This window comes from Mytilus trossulus, chromosome 10 (genome assembly GCF_036588685.1).
Source record: "Mytilus trossulus isolate FHL-02 chromosome 10, PNRI_Mtr1.1.1.hap1, whole genome shotgun sequence".
Lineage (NCBI taxonomy): Eukaryota > Metazoa > Mollusca > Bivalvia > Mytilida > Mytilidae > Mytilus > Mytilus trossulus.
Genome location: NC_086382.1, coordinates 22,918,962 through 22,945,222, shown reverse-complemented (window position 1 = coordinate 22,945,222; position 26,261 = coordinate 22,918,962). Strand labels below are relative to the sequence as shown.

Genomic DNA, 26,261 nt, shown 5'->3' with positions numbered 1-26,261 from the left:
TCGATATGATCAAACAATGCTATCGATGAAATTTGTATGTTAACCCCTATAGTAGATGTTCTTTGTACAAACAATGTACAAAACCTTTTAAATCAAAGTAATACATTTTATAAATCTGGAAACACACATCAACTCTTTCAGAGTAAATTGGTATGGTTGTTTGTGGTGGGTCTTTCTTCGGAAGTAAAATAGTCCGTACAAGAAACATTTTGTTTAGTTTTGTCGAAAACTGTAAATAGCAGATATATAATATAAGCAATAACAAAAAAATACCAGACGCAATGATTGAATAATGGTAGAAAAATATATCCTTTATCAATAAGTCCAATATATAAATAATGTTATTGTAGAGCTTTGCGTGAAATACTACTTTTGATTATATCACTGCGTATAAAGCCTGTCGTAAATACCACTCTTGATTAAATTCTTGTCTGAAGAATCGTACTTTTAGATATTCAGTTGTTCAATTTAGCTTACGAATATAGATATCCACAAGTATAAAGTGTTTAAGTTAAGAAAATGAAATTACAACAATAATTCTTCACAAGAAACAAACGATATGCTACACCAAAGAAGGCGAATTATTGATTGATTATTGGTTGCTTAACACCCAGTGGCAAATATTTCATGCATATTCAGGACGAAAGAAGGCGAATTAAGAATGGGACAGAAAAAAAAATGTCCGCGTTTTTCCGGAGTTGGATTTTATGGATGTTTGTCCTGTTATGGTGTACAGCTCCAATTTAAACCATACACAATCACTCTCTCGGACAAAGTTGGTCTCTAAGTAAGATGGATCTATCTACTAGTATTACTTTTTTGGTTTATTGCTCTTCGCCATTTATCTGTTCTTGTACATCCATGGCTTTAAAATATTTGGCTTTGATTGTTCACGATGAAGGTAAATCCCAAAAAGTGCTTTGGAAACATGGTGGTTGTGTTGTTTTCATTTTTTTACACCAAATACACGAGTACACCTTTACATGATCATCAGACTCTATTACGTGATACTGCATACACCATAACCATCTTCCAAGCAAGGACTGAAGCTCATAAACTCAGCAATCAAATTGCAGGACTTTGGAAAATTTGGAGAGCCAACAAACTTGCCTCGGAAGTTGCAACCATTTAACATCATACACCATTCTCCATTACATTATTCACCATTCCAAGTTCCCCGTCTTATGTCCACAACAACGGTAACAAACAAACAACCCGTTATTTAATCACCCGTTTGCACAACAAATATACATTCTTCTTCCTTTGGATATTCAACTTGAGTGCTGTATTTATCCCTATGACTCCACAACTGGAAAAGTTGCACAGCTGATGCCTATTCAGCAAGGTACAAAATCTTACATTTCAAAACTGAAGACAAAATTTTTCCCCAAAACCATTTTTTTAAGAAGGGTTAATTCATCGAAATTTATTGAAGAATTTTTAGAGTGTACATTAGCATTTGTTAACCATAAATTTTCTAAATATCTTGAAAGTTATTTATTTTCGATACCCACGCCCCTGGGAAAGAGATGGAAAGAGGAAGGGACCAATAACACTGTTGGTTATTACAAGTTTCTTTTATAAATAAATTGTGATGATTAAGTTAGAAAAACGAGACATTTTTGTGACAGGTTTAAGGGTTGTTGAAGTAGATATCATTAAGACCTACTTGTCTATACTTATAAGTAGGAAGGTCAAGATCTATTGTGCATGTCTTTTGTCCTATTATTTATAGAAACCCATACATCCCACCCAAACAGCAATTAATTTGAAGAAAGGAAGAGATACTTAATTTTATACAGACTGCCTAGTTTACGAATATCATCGACTTATTTTTTTAAGATAATGGTATGTCATTTTAAGAACTAGAAAAGGATAGTCAGCAAAAGTATGCGGTGCTTATTACGGTATATCTCCTTCATTTGGTAAGCGTGTAAACAAAAGTCCAGGGGCACCGCATAGGATTAGCTTTGGTCATCTATCCGACAGTAAAACTCACGCTATAGCATTTGTGTAGAGAGGCGTCCGTTTTGGCTGTACATAATGTATAAATACGCATCCACGTCCAATCCGAAGGGAACTTTATAGCAATTGCAGTGTGTAGTGATGATGTCAGTCTCCCTCCGCTGGCGTGTTAAAGAACTCTTGCAACAAATGTTGGAAGGGTGATGGGGTCCGTAAGTGGCATGCTGCATAGTTAATTCTATCCTCTAATTTCCCAGCACTTCATTCTAGTAGTCCAATAGTGCAGAGCCTATGTATTGTAATTATTGTTAGTTTGTATTCGTCCTTGGTCACTTGGTGTAAATCAGACAATGCGTAATGAGAAAGGTCTGAAATATTTGCCACTGGACTTGTCACAAAAAAAAACCCGATCGTTTCAATCAACCATTAGTTTTGCAGGTAAAAATACATAAAGCGCGCTTAATTTGCATCATCAACCGACATGTGCGTAAACTTAACAGCCTAATACTGCCAAAGCTTAATTAGCTCTGTCGTTATAAAATCAGAAGATGTGGTATGAATGTCAATGAGACACTTACCCAACAGCGTCTAAATGAAGCTGATTAAAGCAACTATGTTTCTTAACTATATAGGTTTTCGAATACTCAGATACAGCACAAGGAACTGATTATCAAACTGACAGTATATTATCAAATTTAAGCAGTATCAAAGCATTAAGATATGAAGATTAGTACAAACACAAGCTGTGTTAAAAGAAAAAAACTAACAGTAAAGAATACATGAAATTAAGAAGACATGTGTGCAATAAAAGCAAATAAATACACGTCTCCTTTGAACTCAATTGAAAGAATAGTTATAAATGCAAATGAATTCCATAAATAACTTTAGCTCCGAGTTGTGTCCTCAGAGTAATTGAAAATAATTAAATGTGTTGTCCATGAAGACGACAGTGGTTGGCCTTAAGAGAGATATGGGCGTTTAATCACTTGAAATAAAACTTCACTATTTCCTTTATTCACATATTTCTTAAATCACATAGTGAATGTATAATGAAGTGTCCTATTTACATACCAGAAACATTTTAATGAATCTTTGTATATATAAACATAACATAAAACGCTTAGCTAGCTTTCATTGATGAATACGGTTAAAAGAAAATGTAGTGCTTAGTTAATTGCGCTAAGTCGGCTGGAACTAAGACGAAAATAAGAAACGGTATCCTTTTTAACGAACATCTTTAAACTTTCTTAAGTATTTCATCTTCTTAAACATTATGTGTGTCCTTTTTAATTAAATGAATCATTAGTTGACGCATTCCGAAAGGAAAAAGGAGAATATTGGGTGTGCTTTTTTCTCACGATCAAACAATACACTTGCTATGGCAAAAATTAGAGAGAGCTATCCGAGATTGATTTTTTACCAGTCAAATTGCGATGATGTGTTATTTTTTCATCCAGACAAAGAGACATCTTCAGATGATGACGAGCGACTTTAGAATACTTTAATCTGGATTTTAATACAGTGCGCAGACGACAGTTGTCAAGTAGTTGCTAAGAATGGCAGTTGCGTCGTAAGAATATCACAAAGAAATACATGTAAGTTATGTTAAAGTACATTTATAATATGTTTTTACTTCTAAATATGTCATTTTAAAGTTTTATAAAAATTAAAAATAGATACTATATTCAATTGCCGAGTTTAAATTAAAAAATAAAGTTTGCAATAAATATGATGTTGTAATTAAATTTTACCAAACTGTCTGCAGATGTTATGCAGATATTTCATATCGTATTTTGATGCTTGGTGATCTATTTTATTAATCTTTCGCATTTGATATACAATTGTAAAGGAAAATGACTGTAATGGAGTGTAGCTATAAACGGTTTATGCATTTAATGCTGTCACCTGCTTATATTCATTTTATTCTGAAATATTAAAATCATTATAATAGGTTCGGTTTTTTTTGCTACAAATATTTATAAAGTGACAAATATAGGTTTAACACATTCGAATATTCAGAATTAAAAATGTGTGGGAAAACAAAACTTATATTTCCTTGCCTGAGATGAGTAACAAAATTATAAGACTTGAAGGGCCTTAACTGGAATCAGCAAACCCTCTATAATTTCATAATGTTCATTTTATCGTGTGTACTACGTATTTTTTTATGAGTATGTCAAAAGTATTGTCCGTCTGAGATGTCAGTGTACTTATGCTATATGATGTGAGTAATATTTCACAACGGTGACAGGGGGGGGGTACTTCATCTGTAATTAATAATATCATATTGCATGCTCTAAAAATATGGAATGGGGTTTGTAAATTAAAAAAAAAAATCTTTCTTTTATTTATTTTTTAAAAGTAGTATAAACTGCCATGGACCCTATTTTAACTTTGTCAGGTTCAAAGATCAATAATATGTGATCCGAATAGTTGCCCGGGGCAAATAAATTAGTTTTTGTCACAATTATTTGTTTTACTAAGAATCGCAAGAATCATCAGATATTTTTATTCCATATGATAGTGATACCTCTTTTTACCAACAAAATCAAGATAGTTATGAAATGTTCTTCTGATACTCGCTACTGAACACCAAAAAGACCTATATGTACATTAAACTAGTAGATGCCATATATAATCAGGTTTCATCCCGCGGCTAATCACGAGAGAGAAAAGGTTAGCTAAAATATAAATTGTTCAAATAGAGAGGCTAATTATCTTATCATATTATAGCCTGGTAGTCGACGTATATTATTATGTCTCCTTAGATTTTATAAATATGTCTAAATAAATACATAATAACTCATTCAACGATATTAGTTCGGAAATTCTCAGTAATTTAGCATAAATCATAAAGTGCATATGTCACCATGATCAAAATTGGATGCGTTTTCTGACATTTTCACGAGCACTTATTCCGGAAGCGAACTTTGATTGCCATTATAGAAATGTCACAAGCAATTTTGATAATTTGATATTTTAATATGTTTGAATATATCATTCTGGTAACAGTGGGAAACATTTTAGTAATGGTATTAAATTTGGGTTTTTCACAATATATCCATTAAACACGCTCTCCCAAAGGTCAAGGTATCATATTCCGATTTAAAGAAATGTTTTTAAAATTAGGAGAATGTGATGCATTAAAGGGGCATAAGTTGTCAGATTTCTGTTCACCGATTTGACTCAAATTCTCATATTTTATTTATAACATACTTAAACGTATATCAAAATTATTATAATAAAGTCTGAAATAAACAGTTAACAATGCATGTGCTCTATAAAATATTGCAGATTTTTGTGTGTATAAAAAACACACGCCACATAATCAACTATTAAGGAGACCTCCGAAGACTGTCGACGGTCACATATTCCTATATACTAAGTAAACAGAAACAAAAAAATAATAGATAGCGACCTTGTGCAAATGCAGTTTCAGAGAGAGAGAGAGAGAGAGAGAGAGAGAGAGAGAGAGAGAGAGAGAGAGAGAGAGAGAGAGAGAGAGAGAGAGAGAGAGAGAGAGAGAGGGAGGGAGATGGGTTGGCCATCTGTAACACGATAGACTCTTTCTCTCTCTTTCTGTCTCTCTCTTGCTTTCTCTGTTTATCAAAATGGATAAATTATAAATAAAATCTTTCGGCTTAAAAGTTCAATCACGTTTAACAATTCAATAAACCAAAATAATCATTATTGTCCCCCAGACTACTTAGAATCTGTCACAGTGTATTTAATGCATACATTTTGTTCCATATGTATATGTATAGACAGCTGTCTTGATGTATACATACTTATAGAAAAATCCTTGCAGCTAATTCTGATTCAATCAGAATTTTTTTCCCAAATTCTGGCAATTATATGAAATATGTTCCACTTTCTTCAATCTTCCTTTAGAACTTCGAGCTTTGGATTACAACTCGAATGCATTTTAGTTTACTTATCAAATAGTTATATTTAACCTTAAACTAATGAACTCTTAAGAAAAAACGCTCTAATTAATCTTTTTATTCAAGATGTCGATAATATGATTTACACTAATAATATTTATGTACTACATTTTTACCAAGCTGTTACACAACTTCCTCACAGGAAAGTCTATACATAATAGGTTATCAGTCGTTCAAAAACAATTTTACGATGCAAACATAATTGACTTCAAAGTTCAGGTAAGTTTGCCAAATTATTTAATCAGGATGTTTACACTTGAAAATTCGACACTTTCCAGACTTTTTATTAGAGAACGAACAAAATATTCCGTGTTTACAAAACGTGAAGCAGAACTATGTATCTTGTTGAGTTGATTTACCTGAAAATGCAAATGGTTGATGATTGATCGTTACCATGTGCTCCGAAAAGATAACATTACGTAATGTATCTTCACCTTGAAGAAGAGATTCTCTATTTCAAAGATAATGGATTTTTAATAGGTTAACTTTATAGTGTTTTACTTTCCGTATCATGCTTTGAAGTAAAGTTTTTGTTTTTGGTTTGATGTTTATACTATCTTGGTTGATTAACTTGACAGCGCATATGACTTTGAAATAACAACCGCTTAATTTTATAACCGTGTTCTAAAGAAATCTTGTTTGCTTTAAATCAATGGTTGACTGTAATATACTAACATGGTGAACTGGACTTTTTATTCTGGCAGTAAAATCAATGCCAACGAGGGAGGGGAGGGGTTTGGCTTTGCTGGATGTATAAACACTCAGCCACGTCTGGTTGGAATTGTGACGATGCCTCGTGTGGACCACACTCTCTGCACATTAAAAAAAAACTTCCAAATGCCTCTTTGGTTGCTTGTTTAGGAGGTCGATGCAATGAAAAAATCTACCCTGACGATAATGGTTAACCTCTTTTCAATTTGATGTCTACCGTCCATTCCACCCACTTTGCAGAATGAACCTGAAGAGTTTATCGATAATGTGTTCTACGGGACAATGTTTGAAATATTTGTCACTGGAGGTTTAGCTTACAACAATCAATGAAATCATTTCTAGATATCAGACAGGGATGTGCTTTTATTTGAAAGAGTCTAGAGGGTCGTCTAAAAATTTGTTGATGAAGCCTACTCAATGGAAACATTAAGATTGTAGATTTACAAGGGTGTTTGAAAACTCTGATCATATGCCATGCCATGAATGACGTGTATTTTTTATAATATTTTGTTTGAATTTCGATATTGAAATTGGACCAGTTCCCACTATAAACCGAGCGTAATTCGTTTAAATTGTATCAATCGTAGCCATCATCAGACAATCTCGTACTATGGGAATTGTCTGGACTAAAACAACCATTGTTACACTTTAGTGTCATTAAATGAAATTAAAAACCGATTAACGGTTCAATCGATCATTTCAAGAATATGCGATTATTCAATTAGAATGTGACTCGTTTGGATGTGTTTTCTCCTCTTCATTTTACCAGCCATTTTAAAATATTAAGAAAGATAATGTGTATGTCGTTGATATGACGATCCTTTCTTATACCGGTACCATATCGAATATGCTAAAGCAAGTTTTATCTAAACTCGTTTATTTAAATGTTAAACCTTAAAATTTGGAAATGGTGACTTGTGACAATCTGTGAATTTTTTATCTGTTGAAATAATTTTTCTAAATCAAAGAAAATCATGTCTTCAGTTGATCCATATTTTACATCACATGCAGTTTTAACCATATTACACAAAATGTAAATATAAGCCAATGTATTTCCAAGTGTTCCCCATATGGTTGTAATGTAAAGTATTGTAACGATTTAAAGCAACAGTAGTATTTTAACATGATCTACAATCAACATCATCTGCAAGGAATGAATAATGTCATTTATTTCTGCTATTAACGAAACAAACTGTTACATGATTGCTTGAGGGTCTGATGGTTTTATATTTGCAGAATTACTTGCAAACGTTGCAGTTAGTACAACGTAGCTTGTTACCATTTTGAGGCGATCCAGAGTTTTTGGAGTTCACTAGATTCATGAGATATGAACATCAATACAGGTTGCAGTCTTGTAATTGACTGCTCCATAGGCTTACATGCTAAACTGCTTATCTTTGAAAATAAAAAAATAAAAAATGCTACATAGAAAAAAAAATCATGTTCATATCATGTATGTACTAATGTGAAATTGTGATTTATTGGGGAAAAAAGAGGGTGTTGCCACGAAGAATAAAAAGTTACGCAATCCTGAAGTCAAAACATTTTTTTTCTACTTTCTGTTTGCTATTTTTACTAGGCCGCACCACTTCCAGTAAACATGATATCCTTCCACTTTCCTGGATTGATATCCCCAAAAGATGCAAGATTTTTTTTAAAGTCTATATATATGTTTCAATTCAGCATAAACCTATAATCAAACAGAAAAAATTGAGTTCAGAAAACAATTCAGAAAAAAATGCACTATTTTGTTTCCCTCCATGTTTTGACATGCACCGGAAATTGGAGTTGTAATACAAGACTGGTACCTAAACTAGTGGCGGCTGTTGCCTCTTATTGGTATCATGTGAAGGAAACGTAACGTTCTTTTGAAGAGCTACATATGAATGTACTTCAAATATAACAATATAATTGCTTCAATTGATTCTAATTTAAGTATTGTATGCATCAAGGAAAACTTTGTGATCTTGAATGATCTAAATATCTCTTATCTTGATATGGTCAAATAAAGTAACAACGGCGTTTCAACCGGATTTGTGTCTAGGTCATTCCGAGGTTCATTCTTAGCTTTTACAGAAGACAATAGCTGAAGACGCAAGAAAGTAATTGCAAAATTATTTGAAAATAATGTGAATAGGGATATGCGTCAGTCCAACATAAATAAGACAACTCAAGAACAAAACATTCTCGGTAGGGGTTAGAGTAAAAATGCAATTTTTTAAAAATATATGTTAAGTTTTGATCTGGGATTAAAATCCACTAGTATGGAAACATTCCTTAATCCACTAGTATGGAAACATTCCTTAATCCACTAGTATGGAAACATTCCTTAATCCACTAGTATGGAAACATTCCTTAATCCACTAGTATGGAAAAATTCCTGAATCCACTAGTATGGAAACATTCCTTAATCCACTAGTATGGAAACATTGCGAGAACTATTTTACAGAGCCTACCCAGAGTTTCCAAAGCCAACTTCTATAATAAATGAAAATAATCAAGTTATGAATGAATTAAAAAAGACTTTATAAATATCAGTTTTTTTTCTTTTGAATTGTTTTACACCTGTAATTCCGGGCCTTTAATAGCTTGCTATGAACACGAAGTATTGGTTTTGCTTATTGTTTGGTGACATATCATTGCTATTCCTATACGTCATAATTTGTTACTGGTAGAGATCTAGAGTTGTTTCATTGGCAATCATAACACAGCTTATTATTTTAATAACGCTGATTTTACATCAGTATCATCTTCTGTTAAAGTACAAAAGCGGTGAGATATAACGAAATACAAATACTGTAAAATCGAGTTTCATGACTTTGAACAGACATATTAACTTGAGATTGATGTATAATGATTGCTCAATAACGCAATGTTTAAAAATTCATATTGTTACGCCAAGATTGTATAAGCATCAAAGGAAATATTGACTTAACTTTCTGTAAAGTCAACGATTCCTTTTAAAACATATCTTTAATTTCTCTTTGATGCGTGTGTCATTTAAAACACACTCGCTGACATGATCAATGAATTTTGCCTGATTTACGCCTTTCCGTTTCCTTTATGCAAATCTATAAAATGAAATATATTGCAGTTCCGGAAATGTAACAAAAACATCACAAGTTTCATAAAAAGTAGTATTAATGTTCAGATGTAATAAAATATTATAGAAACGGCGGAAATTGATGAACTATAAATGACAAGCCATGAAATAGATTAAATAGTTATTGCCTGTTGCACAATTCTAAATTACATAATATTCGCAAAGAAATAAATATTGCGCTTGAAAATGCTAATGCAATTGGACGTAAATTGAAATTTTGACATTTCTTTTAAATTATGAAATCTCAACGGACATGGTTTGACATTTCTTCAGACATAAATTTGAGTTTGCTGTTCGTTAAATCAATTATTGGAAAGACCAAATAATACTGTGACCAAACAGCGCAAGTAGTATGAAGCAGCTAAATTATTTAAATAAACATCCACTGATCATTGTTACACTGGTTTATAAAAGTCGTCCGCACCGATAGATCCACAAACACAATTTCGTTGTCTTTTATAAACAAAGGTGTAGATATGCAGGTTTGCAGTCACGCTATCTGGACTATCATGCATTTTTCTTCAGAATTCGTTTTTAATTTGTTTCTATCGGGTTCGATTTTCTTTCCAGATAAATGAGGGGTTACATGAATGTGATAGTTATGGTATGTTGTTAGCCAGCATTTTTTATGAATCCTGTTTCATTTTTTTTAATATATAAATTATTGGTCTTTATATAATGTTCTGTCGATCGATGCCTTTTTTGTCAAAATTTGTCTCCTGAATATAAATAATTGACACATTTACCTTTGGACAGTCACTTCGTTTCCCTTTCCGAATTAAGCTTGGGTTTTTTAAAGTCTATGTTTATAGTATATATCTTTTGGCGTAAAACGTATGTTGTCCTCTAGATTGCGGTATGGGTTTGCTATTTGCAGCAATTTTAACGTTGCGACGATTTGTATAAACGAAAATCTCGGCTTTGAATGTTTTGATGGCGAACCATATGTTGACCCATAGACCTCTAAATATGTGTCGTCTGCTTACTATTTTATTGACGTTTCCCCTATTTCTTGCTTGAAGTTAAGGGGGTAGACCTTGGTTCAGGGAGATAACTCTTTAATTCAATGATGCGTTTGTAATAGTCAAGTTTTATTAATGTATTTTAAGCATTTACCTGAAACAGATTGAAAATAATCTATGTATCCTTGATGCTTAGAACTTTTTCATGAAAATGGTTGACACAAACGTACTGATGATTTTAAGAGTGATTTCCCTTAACATAGGTCTACCACCTTAAATCGAGAGAAGATGTAACCAGATAAAGGATTGCACTATAATGATGTATGCTTTGTTGCACACAAAAAAGTTTAAAGGATATAAATACTGATGGTTCCGATAAAAAATCTTGTTATTTTTTCATTGATTTTCTATATTTCTATAATTAAAATATGTAATGATAATAAAATTAAATTAGTTATAGTATTTGTCGAATATTATACACATGTTTAAAACTTAATTTAAACACAGGTCGCTTGTATCAATTTGTTTCTGAATATTCAACGACAGCTTGTCCGCCGTTGAACTTGAAAAATAAATGTTTTTGTTTTGAAATGTATCGATAAGCCGCAAGCAAGCCCATTACTAGCAATGTACTACACTGCTTTATTAAGGAAATATATTATACTTTAACATCATTAAAAAGCCTCGTTCTTCGACAATAAGGACAAATTAAGACAAGTTCGTGGCAGTTTATTTCACTTCATATATCTGCAAGCGTATTTTATATTTTATATTAACGTCTGAATTAGGCCAAAGATTTGTTTTCCTTTTTTGGGGGTATTCACTTGCTTGTATATATGTTTTTGATGGACGTAAGATTAATAAGAAAGAAAAATAAAAAAATAAATAATAATTAGGAAAGTGATCGAAACTTTGATTCTAAGTTAGTATGTTTATCTTGAGACATAATTTCTTTCAAATGAAGAAACTTTTTTAAATACTGGTGATTTTAGATAAAAATATTGAACCAGAATAGTCAATCTGTCAAACTGTACAAAAATAATGTTTAGTTTTGTGTTAGTTGTACCTTAAAAACGTGTCCTTAGCTTAAATAAAAGGGGGAGGTGGTGACATGTAACGTAACCAAAAAAAATAAGTTATTTTGAAGTTTTTATATAGCTTTAAATTCATTTCTAGTTTTTCTCTCAAACAGAATCACATGGTTTGAAACAAATTGTCGAGTCACTTTTAACGTGGGTCCGACTTCAATTATTAACATAGAAGCGGAAACAGTCAGATCATGAAATTGTATCTGACAAGTAGAATTTCAATTATTTACGATTTTAAACAATTAAAACTGCTCTGAAACTCATTTAGCTATTGATTTACTTAAGGTATTTTGCCTGGTTTTTTTAATTTCTATACAAAAGATACTAGAAACAAAATAGTCTAAATAGTAGTATCCGATTTGATTTGTTTTGAACCTATTATGTTAAAAGCTTTTATATATCATGTGCTTAAACGGAAAAAACAGTAATCATGTGTCATTTATACACATCCGTTGACTAATGCTGATTCCTAAACGTCCTTGACAAGATATATGTTGGGGTTTTTTTTCAGAGTAATTTGATGCTATTTGTGATTCTCGATTTAATATGAAATACTTTCATATTGAGGGAGAGGGGTAATAATGATGATGGGGATAATGCTGTCCTATAGTCTACAAGAAATTGGTCGGTCACGGGTGGCATGTCAGTGACCTAATGAAATTTTAGTGAGCCTTTCAACTTTTCAACAGTATGCCGTGCATGCAGGCACAATTTCGGAGAAGTATCACACTTGATCTTGGGGGTCACATAAATGCGAAATATACATGTATTACAGAACACAGTCATGCATTTTGAAACCCATTGCATATGGTAGCGATAAAACATAGTTAATGGTTCTGGATGGATCCTTCATTTCTTTAGTGTTAACTCTTTTTTCTCCATACTTTGTATTTTTCTTTTTTTATTCTACATACTTTATTTGCTTTTCTTCATTATTCTATATTTCTCATATTTTTGCACACAGCAATATTCTCTCAACAGATTATTTTTTCATTATTTTTAGCAGATTTTTTCGTTTCCCTATTATTTGGTCCATTTTCTGTAGTTTTAATCCAATATTATTATCTATAGTACACAAACCCTTCCAGACCCTCATAATTGTGTTAAATTTGAAATAAATTGTTTCATTGAGGACCATTTACAACGCAGACATGCGGGCTTTCATCCCTAGTAATCAAATTCTAAATTTTAGGATTATTGTTAAGTTGTGACTCATGTTTTATTGAATGTGTCAGATTTTTATCTTTTGCACTTGCTTAATATATATTCAATATTATTCCTAATTTCGTTTTATTTATTAACTAACTTTATTTATTACCGACATTACCTGTTTTGAAATTCAAAGATTCACCTTTGTGTCTCCAAATAGTTACAATGGACCGACTGCAATAAAATTTGTCAAGTGGATTAATTTGTCTCTTCATTGCACACGTCCACACGTCAATGCAGGCGAAACTCTAATACTGAAAATCAAATGTGTCCTCGAATGAACCGTGTCCTCGAATGAACCGTGTCCTACAAAGTTTGTTTGTATTCAAATGGATCAATAACTAGCTTCAAGACAATTATTTACTACCGTGTTATACTCTGATACCGAGATGTATAAAAAAAATGTATAAAAAATAAAGCTTAACTTGACACACTTAAAAAACAAATAAGGTAAAATTAATGTTGATTTTGTTTGAACTATTACAGAATAAACTCTTCTTATATATTGAAATAAATGAAAAATAATCTTATGGTACCATTTGCATTGTTTATCCGTTTAAAACGGAAACATATATTTGGATGAGATAGGGACATACTCACATAGTCGCCTAAACAAGGCTGGTCGGATTTAGCGTACGTGCGTAAGGTTAGTTTTAGTGTCAAATAAGCTGACCATTTTTCTGCACCTCAGTTACATGTATACTAAACTTAAAATGAATAGATGATGAAATTATTTTGTTCTTTTGTTGTGCTGCGCATTTACACATTCGCTTAACCTGCCACATGTTTATTATACATATTCAAAGACAGAAGGCTGCATATCAGTTGTTGCATTCTTGGCTGTCTGTAAGATGTGCATCTTGTTTCTCATATTTAAAAATTAGGGATTTCTCTTTTGAATTGTTTCCGGTTTCAGATTTTGTCATATATAAAGGCCTTTTTTTATACTAACATATATTTGGTAAAATAAAATTGAACAACATTATTATCCGTATACCAATAAAACAGCATCGATAAAGCAATGCACTAAAGTAATAAACTACGAAGACATTTTAAACCAATGAAGAGCAATAAAATTACAAAGGATAATAGAATACTTAAAGTGACAAGCTATGAGGTGGTTATGTATTAGTTATAAGCTGACATTCATAGTGTAAATTGGAATGCTATCAAATTTATACTAAAATATGTATGCCTCGATCGCTTTTTTTAATATTATTCATCCCATATGTTAACAAGTCCTCTCAGCAGTTTCAATTTGCAAAACACGAAAATGAGAATTAAGATTTGAAAGCGATATCAGAATTGACTAAGTTGAATACCGTACCTTGACCTATAATGGTTTACTTTTATAAATTTGACTTGGATGGAGAGTTGTCTTATTGTCACTCATACCACATCTTCTTGTATCTTAGTATATTACTACTTGCATAATTAGGAAAATCATGTTTGTCTTTCACTCACAATACGAGTTTTGATTGTGTTTACAGAACTAGGTAATGAGCTTCTAAATGATTAAGAATAGAAAATATAGAATTTAAGATAGATTGATTGTTGGTTGCTTAACGTCCAGTGGCAAATATACAATTGCATGTTCAGGACGAAGGAATTTAAGACAAAATAGCTTTGAAAATTAAATAATTCAAAAGTAACTCAAAACTCTCAGCCATCATTCAAATAAACGACATGCAGTTCATAGGAATATTACCACCCATGATGAAGCTTATGATTTAACCTTGATTTGCTAGAAGATAAGTATCAGTCATGGATATCATTCGATAGTATGTGTTCTTTTTGTGTTTTGTAAAAAATTCTTACACTCCATTACTTGTCTTAGGTTCATTGCATATTAATAACGAACATGTATTCAGAACGTTGGTTGCATTCATTATGCCTCGAAGTTTGTTTTCTCTAATTAAGCTGCAGATTAACAGTGTTCGTACAGCATGGGGCAGTTACTGATTGGTTTGTATCAATCAACAGGAATATATACATAATTTAGTCTTAATTCAAGAATTATTTACGAAGCCCGCATCCTGTTGCGGGATTTTCTCGTTATGTTTAAGACCCATTGGTTGTCTCAAGGGTTGTTTTCTGTTCTTTGGTCGGATTGTTTTCTCTTTGATACATTCTACCATTTCCATACAGTCTAATTTGATAGGTAATAGAAATATGGTCAGCACTGCACACCCCCTCACGCTCAATATGAATGCCAATTCAAGCAGTCTTCAAATTCAATCTAAAAAAAAATACCAGTTAAAAGGATTGTACATCTCATGCATACCAAGATGTTTGTAGCCTAATGCGAGCATCTAATTACAGTTAATATGACAGAAATGCTGAAATCAAATTTGACAAATAAGATAATTTGTTGACATTGGCCGTTGACCAAAGAAATGAACCGTCCTGCCATGTGTCCCAGTATTTCATAAATTAATTTTAGACAGTCCTTTGTTACTGCATGGCATCCCAATTTGACTTTGGTTCATTGCAAAGAATGGTCTAGTGAACGACGATGATTTTTTTTGGAAATTAATAGCATTTCATTTTTTACGAAGTAAGTTGATTTTACACTGTTTGAACATGAGATTCATAAGATTAATTGTAACAAATAAGATTTTTTGTTTCTATTGAAAATGGGCTTATTTCGGTATCACTTACTCAGATGACTGATAGTAGAGAAAACTGAAGGTGAATCAAATCAATTTAACCCTCCTTTGAACCAGTTAATTTGAGCTCCAAGAAACTACATTACCTAGGGTTACAAAATAGTTTTACTCTGCATCTATACAATCAATAGTTATTTAGAAGATCTTTTAAAAGGATTTGTCAATCAATCTTATATGTATATTTGTGTACGTTAACAGGTGCTGGTAATGTTGAGAAAGAAATATATAAAACAGTGGTGGAAAAAAGGTTTTATCTTATAATTTCCCCACTCGAAACGTTAAATTAGCTAGGGCAAAAATAAAATAAAATTTATACCAAGGTCAACACTTTTACCGTAACTAAAATACAAAAAAGGATACCGTTTTTCAATATACCGGCTTAATCCTACTTTAAACTTATTGGATAAATATAGCTGGAAAATGGGAGGATTCAATTACAGATAATGTGAAACATGTGATAGAAAAGCTGAAATCAAATTTGACAAATGAGGTAATTTGTTGACATTGACCACTGACCATGCATATAACCCGTCCGGCCATTTGTCGCAGTATTTCACTATAAACAAGCAATATATAGAAATAAGGAGATGTGGTATGATTGCCAATAAGACAACTATCCACCAAAGTTAAAAATGAAGTGTTTTGTTTGGGTAAAACCAAGTGTAACATTTAATAGATGAACTTTAACCTCCGCAATAAGTAGAAGGCATTAATACGGACATATATGAAAATGGACACGTGTAGAGGATAAAGTTGATCATAGTTCAGAAAAGGACAATGTCCCCAGTAATTGATTCATTTAAAGAATCAAAATCTAAAATTGAATGAACTAAATAATATTGGAGTTTTAATGTTTAAAACAAGTATATAAATGATACGCTTTAAATATCATGACTTATTTCATTTTCATAAATGATCATAAATCTATTAACAATTTTACAACATTAATATACATTGATATGAAACTATTATTTTAACTAAAGTTATTGTTTCTTTTATTATACAATATTGGTATTTACATGTATTTAGATCATAACTAATCCTAACGAAAAACAACAAGCATCCCCCAAAGAAAAACATGTTTTTAACCCCGCCACATCATTTATGTATGTGCCTGTCCCAAGTCAGGAGCCTGTAATTCAGCGGTTGTCGTTTGTTTATGTGTTACATATTTGTTTTTCGTTAATTTTTTTACATAAATAAGGCCGTTGGTTTACTCGTTTGAATTGTTTTTCATTGTCCTTTCGGGGCCTTTTATAGCTGACTGCGGTATGGGCTTTGCTCATTGTTGAAGGCCGTACGGTGACCTATAGTTGTTAATGTCTGTGTCATTTTGGTCTTTTGTGGATAGTTGTCTCATTGGCGATCATACCACATCTTCTTTTTATATTGGCAGATCATTTGTTACTGAGGTACTACTACTTACTTTAGTAGTATCAAAATAACTTGTAGATGCATACAACACCAATGCCGTTTGTTTTAACATTCAATGGCGTTTGGGTTTTCTCAAATCTAGAAAAATACATATAGATATATTTCACTTAAAATCATCAATTATAATATCTTCAAAAGAAAACAGAAAAGATTGTTTATAAAAGTGTTATGATTAAAACTTTGAATATAGGGCTAAATCTTTAAAATTAGATTATTAAAAATCGTGTCATCCCCCCTTTTTTTCGCAAATTACAAATGATCACTAAATTCTCTTGTCACGTTACGAACTAAACATTAGTAACTGAAATTATTTTAAAAGGGGAATCAATATCACGATTTGTATCAACTAATTATTAGTCAATCGCCATATATCACTAGTAGTGAAAATGACACACATTTGAAGATATATGTCATGCATTGAACAGTTAACAAGGATATACTATCAGCACAATACGTCTGCAATGATTTAGTCCTTTTGAGATTCGTTAAAATGAAGTAAGCTATTTATATTTATATCAATATATATATATGTCATTCTTTTCTTCTATTTACATATTGATTGTGACTGAAGTTGTATTCATTTTTTCATCAAAGTAAAAGAAAGCGAAAGCGATCCAAATATTCAAAATATTGGATATAATTTTAAATGCGAGAAGTAGCTATTAAAGTTACAAATTCAGACAGTTATAAAATCATGTATCAAAAAGAAGTTTTTGCTCGCTTCGCCAAACGAACATCCTTCGTTGATGGTTTCTTATCAAACCACGGACTCTTGTTTCAATGAAACACATATTTCGTATTCTTAAATTATACATGGCACAAGAGAAACGGGATTAGGCAAATGGTTTATTTCAATTTAAAACGAAAATTGTGAATCTCCCATTGTTATGCTCCTTGAAAATGACCTAAAATGTTTTATTAGAACACTGATATATAAAAATACAGAAAGGTTGTTTTTAAACTTTGCAACAACTTCAACCTTAATATATTTTATCCTTCCTCTTTCGTTCAGTCACTGTCAAATTTTGTAAAAACTTTCCCGATTAATCGCTGATTGTTGTGTCGATTTGATAGGTTACTTTTTATTGAATGGCATCTGATCAAACTTGCACCAGATGAGTTTAGAGTGGACATTTTTATATTGAATCGCTCAATCTTGTGCACTAAGCAAATACAACCCTATTAAACATTTTGTCAAATCTATAAGTGTTTTCTTCTAATAAGGCCTCACATCAAAAGAATTTGGTGAATCTATATTTCAGTACTTGATATTTAATCTTGATGATTTACATGGCACGAAAATCAAATCATTTTACACTTAATAATTAACACAGCTGTTAATATACTAATTAACACATTGCAATGTGCAAATACTGTTCTGCAACTATGGATTAAAAGTTAATCGTTTATTTTTTTTTATTTTTTTTCGACATGCATTTCTATCTGAATATATATGACTCATATATAACTATAGTGATCGCGTGTATTAAGTATGAAAAAGGGGGACACTTACCTACTAAATCACCTGACTGACTCTTTCGTGGTTTTTCTTACTAATGCAATTGTCTTTGCTCAATGTCAGATCATTATCTTGTGTTCCTTGACATGTAGTTGGGATCAATATTGGATTTAGGGCGAAATATTTCAGATCTTTCATGGATGTTACTCTTTAAAGGTTTGTGATTTCAATTGCAGTTCGTTGGTTGTCTCTGATAGTGTTACAATTGACCATAATTCACTTGTCGCCACAATAGCGTCCTCATTTCCTTGTGCTTAGTTGTGGCTATACCAAATTTAACTTATCAGCATATTTTACAGTAAGTAACACGACGTGAGCCACAAGCAAAACAGGAACTACTTACCGTTCCTAAACACCAAGGTGTTATAGTGATGTTCCTGTCACTTGATCTATATAGTTCTTTGTTAAGTGTTTTGTTGACATGTTTATCTGACTGACTGAAACAACCAATTAATTTCCTTCTAAAAATCTGTTCAAACTTTTTTTTTATATTTCAATTTTTTAAATGTAGTATATACTATTTTATCTGTGGTGTTCTCCTGATTTATAAATAACTATCTTATTTTAAGAACACAAATAAAGGATGTGACCTCTTCAAGTATCTGTCGTAAGACCATGGTATAGCATTAGACCATCATGAGACGTGTCTCAAGTCATTTGACATTTTTAGAATCGAGCCTCTGATCAATTGTATATCAAATGCTTACATTGCCTTTTTTTCTTTTCCTTTTACAGCTAATTTTCTAAAGCATGTAGAGCAAAACTTAAGTTAGCTTGCTTGCTTTGTTTTTATATCGTATAATCATTAGAATAACACCCAATCAACTTCAAATATTATATATACAGGTAAAACTATGCCTATACATATTGTTTAAAGATTTCAATCTTATTTACAAAGCTTGTATAAACAACTATACAAGCAAAGCAAGCAAGCCAACCAAAGTTTTGCTTTACACGCATTAGGAAATTAGCTGTATATGAACCAACTGTTTGATGTATAGATACTTGATACAAGTATCTATTTATAGAACATTTTGATGTAACACTGATCAAACATGTTCACATCAAAGATATGGCCGGTTATGGTCCTCTTGAAATCTATATGCACAACTGTCTGATATGCACATCAAAAGACACTAACTTTTGTAAACCTATATTTTTTTACTAGTATTTTACTGCAATCATTAAAAAAGTCGAAACGTCATCAATATATTTTATTTTTGCCGTTTATATTTAATTTTAAGGAAACCAATGTGTGTTGCAAAGAAAGCGTATACTGCAAATAAAGATTAAATCATTAAATTTTATTTAATGTTTGGTTTTTTTATAAAACCTTTTATTTGATTGAAGATCTTGAGAATGAAAAGTTACCTATAGAATGCACTCTTTGAAATTGTAAATATCAATTCCGTGTTATGAATGAAACATATCTACCCCCATTAACATTTGTTTGTGTTTTCATATCGGTTTAGTTTGGTGATTTCAACGTTTTACGTAAAGACCATCTCTACTCAACGACTGTGAATTCCGATTATTTTTTCAATAATACGTGTGCATTTAAAAACGCGATATCAGAAGTATTAACGAGGAATTAAGCTTTTAAAGAATACACGTTCCGGCTGACGCTTTCTAACACTGAAAATGGGAAATAAGGACCCATTCCCTCAATTTTTTCCCAAACAAATATCATGTCAGACATTACTTTTCAAATCTTTTTCGTTAATTTCATCAAACCCTTAAATATAAAGGATTTTGCAATGGTACATTTATGTTTGTTAACCCTTTTTATATCATAGACATCTATTAATATACTTCGTATGCACAAATTTGAAAACACATATCAGATCCTAAATTCTTGTTTCACGATATTATATATATTATAACAACCAAATAGCTTTTTGCACAAAATTTGAAAGTAAAAAAATGAAAAGTTGTAATTAAGATTTCTTAATTTATATCGAAATAATACACCTGAATATGAATGAATAAGCATCACTGTGATTATTTTTCATTCTGTTAACGTTAGTCTGTATTTTGTAAGATTGATATATTCAATTTTGGTCTTCCGTACCATCAATTTCTTTGTAAATAAATCAATTCGTACCCGATCTAAATGCCACTAAAAAGAAAAGTAATCATAACTAAAAACAGACTATCAAATTATTTCATTTTACTAATTGTCCATGTCGTAATTTTGTTTTCAAGACAAAATCAAAATCCAATAGTCATTATTTGCATTATTTGCTAAACCAAATTATTTATTGACGCATCTAAAATTATATTTGATTTAGCAATAAATTTTGTTACAGTTGAGTGTCAATTTTCGTCAAATAAAGATACAATTGCAACCTTCGTCTAGGGAAAAATTATCTTTTATCTGTAAAATTGTCATAAAAATGATCTGATGGTTGTATTCATCCTTATAACTTGTCAAGTTAAGCTTTTATCAATATTAATACAGTTATCAGTAAAATACTTTTCATGTATTTTTTATCTCGAACAATTATATGTGATTTTTCCATTGAAATAATCAAAATATGCAGAAAATGAATATTTTCTTATTCGATAGATTACAAATTTCACACAATATCAATATATACACAGCAGATGCATAAAACGGATATTGGAAACATCTCGTAATCTCTCGTGGGGCTTTATTTTAATATTCTTTTTAAAACATCATCTGGCATCTGTGTTTTTATTTTTCACAGCTGGATGACTTCACACTTGATTGATTTCCAATTTAAATAATAATATTTATAGTGCATACATTTTAAAAACTCGTATCAATTGTTGTTAGGTCAGAATTAAATAAAGAAAAATCAATTTAAGATAACATCAAAGCCAGGTTAATAGCTGTCTGTTACCGTTATGTTTTTAACCTAAGCTGTGATCAGCATCCGTTCAAGCGCATCGCGTTATGTTGCAAGAACTGAAATGAATTAATAATTACAAACTTTCAACAATACACAAACATGACACTATGCTAAGATCTCTATCAACAAAACTGTTATTGATTTTCACTCTCTAAGAGAATCTTTTTGCTTCTGTAAGATACTTCAAAACATTAGGTTTGCAATACCAGATCAGATGAAACTCAATTTATAATCGCGTGGCTAAAATAACGGAATTCTTATAAGAGGTAAGACGCAATTTATATTCAAAATATTATGTTTCTGATTTCTGATACTATCATAAATATATTTCAACAATGAAGCTCAATTAATTGAAACATAGAAAATAGAAAAAAAGGGGTTAATAGTTTTGATTAGTAGGTTTTAAATAATACGTGGGTTTTTTTGGTTTTTTTTTTTATAACTAATAATGCTTGTAGTTTTTTGAAAAATATGTATTGCTACACTTTAAAAAAATGATGGTTGTTTTTTTAACTGGGAGATATTGCGAGTATTCGTATAACAACCACAAAGTTTAATAAACTGCTTGCATTACTAAACCAGATGACTGTAAACGCCAAATAAAATTATGCGTGTATTTAATATTGCAAAAGAGAAATAACAGAAAAAATACGAGATTTAGGTTTCCGATTTCTGGAAACACTTCGTTCAAAAAATCCCGTTGCAATTTTCGAAATTTTTTCGCATGTACAGTTTTATGTTTCCTTCGTGTAGATTATAATGAATTATCAACCCCAAGCATGCCGATTCTCAGTATTAGTGTTTTGGAGGGGGGACTTATAAAACAATGCAAAACCCTTCGATAGTGTGTCAAGTGTTTTGTATTCTATTATATTATTATATAAATGCAGAATACTCGTAGGGCTGAGCAAAAATGGCATATGCAATAATTGAATCACACATTTCGATTAGAATTTGATTAAACCTTTTGTCGTTTAATTTTTCTTTCGCTTTTCTTCATTTCTTTAGTTTTCTTATATGTTACCTAATGTGATAACTGATTTACGCTTTTCTCGTTTCAGGATGGACACCCCAACATTATTTCTGGTGATTCTGACGACCATATTGTCGGCAGCAGACGTTAATTCCCAAAGACAACTAACAACATATCCGTGTCCTAAAGAGTGCGCGTGCTACCTTAGAAACAGTAACAAAATCATAGTCGATGTTGTCTGCAAAGTGGAGGTTCTTAATGCGCAAACAAAATTCTCTATCATACAGACAAATATAACTAGTAATTTATACATCACGTGCAATTCTACAAAACCATCAAGTCTTCCCGATAACATTTTCATTGGACTACGTTCTTTCACTGGAATTCGCATTCGGAGTTGTCAATTTCGGTACATTCCCAGAAATGCGTTCGCTGGATTGACAGCTCTACAAGAAATCTCAATCGAAAATGCCGACAGCTTACAAATTCATACAGATGCTTTTGCAAACACGCCATACCTTAGGAGAATATCAATCGTTCATAGTGGATTACGTCAGTTGGCGAAAATATGCCGACTTCCTATATTACAGTTTCTGAACTTGACGGGAAATAATATTGCTGAACTTAATGAAAGTGGGATAGCTTGTCCGGAAAGAAGAGTTATGAAATATCTTATTCATGTTATTCTAGCTGAAAATGAAATAAAGCAAGTTGAATCAACATTCGGAAGGTACATTCCGAATGTATGGCAACTGTCCCTGTCCAATAATCTAATTGGGTCCATTCAAGCTGGTGCATTCGATTCACTTCCTCGATTAGGATGGCTTGATCTTACAAACAACTCTCTTTCTAGACTTCCGAATGAAATGCTGAAGAACAATACCAATCTGAAACTTTTTGGTCTAGGTAATAATCCTTTAGGAACTCTTCCGAATGGACTTTTCAGATTCACGTCATCGTTACAAGTTCTAGGACTTATCGATACAAACATAAATGGCGACATTTGGCAGGAATTACAGAACCTCAACAATCTAACTGAGCTTCAACTTGGAAAGAACCATATCAATCGAATTGACCGAAGCGTTTTGCAAGCGCTAAAACATATCAAACATTTGGATTTGAGCGACAACAAAATTCAAACCATTGAAACGAACACATTTATCGGCCAAAGTGCATTGGAAACGTTGTATCTTACAAATAATGAAATTTCTGATGTTAAAATTGCTGCTTTCCGAGGACTTGAAAGGTTAAGGAAATTGGATTTATCATATAATCATATACCGGAAATTCCAGAAGATAATTTCAAGCATACATCGGATATTGTATATCTGAATATTTCCTATAACAAACTTGAGAGTGTTCCAGATTTACGTGGTATGACAAAAATGACAATTTTGGATTTGAGAGATAATCTCATTACGAAGTTCAAGTCATCAACGTTCGAAGGATTAGAGAAACTGGAAGGAATTAATCTTATTAGGAATCGAATCGAGTACATCCAAAATTACGTGTTCACGAAGGCGACAAATTTACGAATGTTACAGTTGTCACATAATAACATTAGCGCTGTTGGTTATGATGCCTTCAAAGACATGGCGTCTCTGTCCTGGATTAGTCTGGACCATAATTACATTGAAAACATCGATCTTGTGTTTACTCCTCTGCCAAAACTATTTAAACTAGACCTGTCTTATAATGAGATAAATGAGAAAATTCGTTCAGGGATGTTCTCCCCTTCTGTCGGATTTTTAAACTTGAAGGAAAACCGAATATCGAATATTGATATGTATGCATTTTATGAATATCCAGAATTGAAGGAAGTCAATTTGCAAAATAATAAACTGAAAAGTTTGACCGAAATGTCATTGTCAGTTTCACCAAGATTACTTAAACCGCCTGTTTTCCTATTTGGAGGTAATAAATTCTTATGCGATTGTCGTCTGGCGTGGCTAAGAAAGCATGTCAATGATTGGCCGTTAGAGGAGCAACAATACGTTATCGCAGATATGGCGTCATTAACATGCGATGAAGGTTTTAAAATGGAAACTGAAACTTTGTTAAAAAATGTCGATCCACACATGATGTTGTGCTCTTATCGTGACGATTGCAGGCGAGACACGTGTGTATGTTGTGAGTATCATGGCTGTATCTGTAGGTATATGTGCCCTGTACAATGTACATGTTATCGCAAAGCAGGTGTTTCCAATGAAAATCACATTATTTGTTCAAATGAAGACCTCAAAGACGTTCCGAGTCACATTCCAAGTATAGCAACGGATTTGTACCTTGATGGAAACAATATGACAGATTTATATAGAGCTCGAAATTCATTCGTGCAACTTCAAAATGTCAAATCACTCTATTTAAACAATTCTAACTTGTATTTTATTGAGAGAGGAAGCTTTATCGGTTTAATGGATCTCGTTTATTTGTATCTAAATGACAACTATTTGCAGAGATTGAAAAATGGCGTTTTCGATGGGCTACAATCATTGACGTCTCTCTATTTACAGAATAATAACATTTATTTTATTTCTGATAATGTGTTTGCCAAGCTGCCAAGTCTTCGCTATTTGTCATTGGCAAATAACAAGCTATATACGCTACCAGAAAGCTTATTTCAAGTTCTTCCCGCTCTTTTCGATGTCAGAATGAGCGGAAATCGATGGAAATGCGATTGCGATCAGACGCCACGTTTGCAGCGTCTAATTACGTCGGATAATATCAATATGTCTGACAGTCACCACGTATGGTGCGAGCAGATAAAAGAAAATGAGAGAAAAGAACTCGAAATTCTTTCCATTAAATTGTACGAACTCTGTCCCGGAAATTATACGCCACCAGATTCTCTGTCGGCGATAAGAAGCAGACAATATTTGATATCGATTGTTGCAATTGCTTTGACTTTATTTATCATATTTCTCGCTTGCATAATACTTTGCATGAGTAGAGAATTTTTACAGGTGGTTTTCTATTCAAAATGTGGATTTCGTATGTGCCATGATGGTGGGGAAGAGAGCAAAATTTATGACGCATATATTTCATACAGCCGAAAAGATGAACAGTTCGTTTTTCAAGAAATCGTAAGCAAATTGGAAGGGGAACCGTATAGGTACAAGTTGTGCGTCCACTTCCGAGAATTTCCCATCATGCAAACTATAGGCGAAACCATTTACCGATCAATCGAAGGCAGTCGGAGAACAATCGTAGTTTTATCGGACAATTTATTAAATAATGAATGGAGAAACACAGAGTTTCAGATAGCTCATCAAAGTGCTTTGAAAAACAATGCCCAGAATTTAATTATAATTCAGAAGGGCTATTTAGACAAAAGACTGTACGGTCCTGGTCTGAAATTATGTTTAAACAGTAAAGTTTACCTGAAGAGTACAGATCCTTGGTTTTTAGAAAAACTATACTTTGCCATGCCCGAACGTCCTCGGATAAGACGTAAAAGACGGTCGTTGAAGCTGAGGATCGACACTTCAGCAGTAAATACCGTTTCCGGTGTAATGCAGGACGACGAGGGGTACGAGACCCCAGTATCTGTGGCTAGTTTCGACCCATCAAAAAGATTTTCTGAAAACTTTTCATTACACAGCGTAAATCTTTACGAAGAAATTGACACTCTTCCAAAAAAGAAAATGTTGTTGTAATTTTTGTATATTTTTTTATATTTGTACGTAACGTTAAATATTGTGATTTTAATTTTCATTCCAAATGTGCCAATTTATTTTTTGCAGTACTCTGTCTTCAATTCAATGTTATAGACTTGTGTATTAAAATGTCTGAAATATATGGTTGGTTT

The 26,261-nt window shown here is 32.1% G+C and overlaps 1 protein-coding gene across 2 annotated transcripts; it reads left to right on the top strand.

Moving 5' to 3' along the window:
• Positions 1-3,027: 3,027 nt before the first annotated feature.
• Positions 3,028-26,251, top strand: LOC134687068 (toll-like receptor Tollo). 2 transcript variants are annotated; one of them, XM_063547035.1, is made up of 2 exons: positions 3,028-3,560; positions 22,542-26,251. In XM_063547035.1, coding segments are annotated over exons 1-2 (3,570 nt in total). In that variant the 5' UTR covers positions 3,028-3,558; the 3' UTR covers positions 26,110-26,251. The 2 variants fall into 2 exon arrangements, with proteins under 2 accessions (XP_063403105.1, XP_063403106.1); XM_063547036.1 differs by lacking the exon at positions 3,028-3,560 and adding an exon at positions 6,005-6,128.
• The last annotated feature ends 10 nt before the right edge of the window (positions 26,252-26,261 follow it).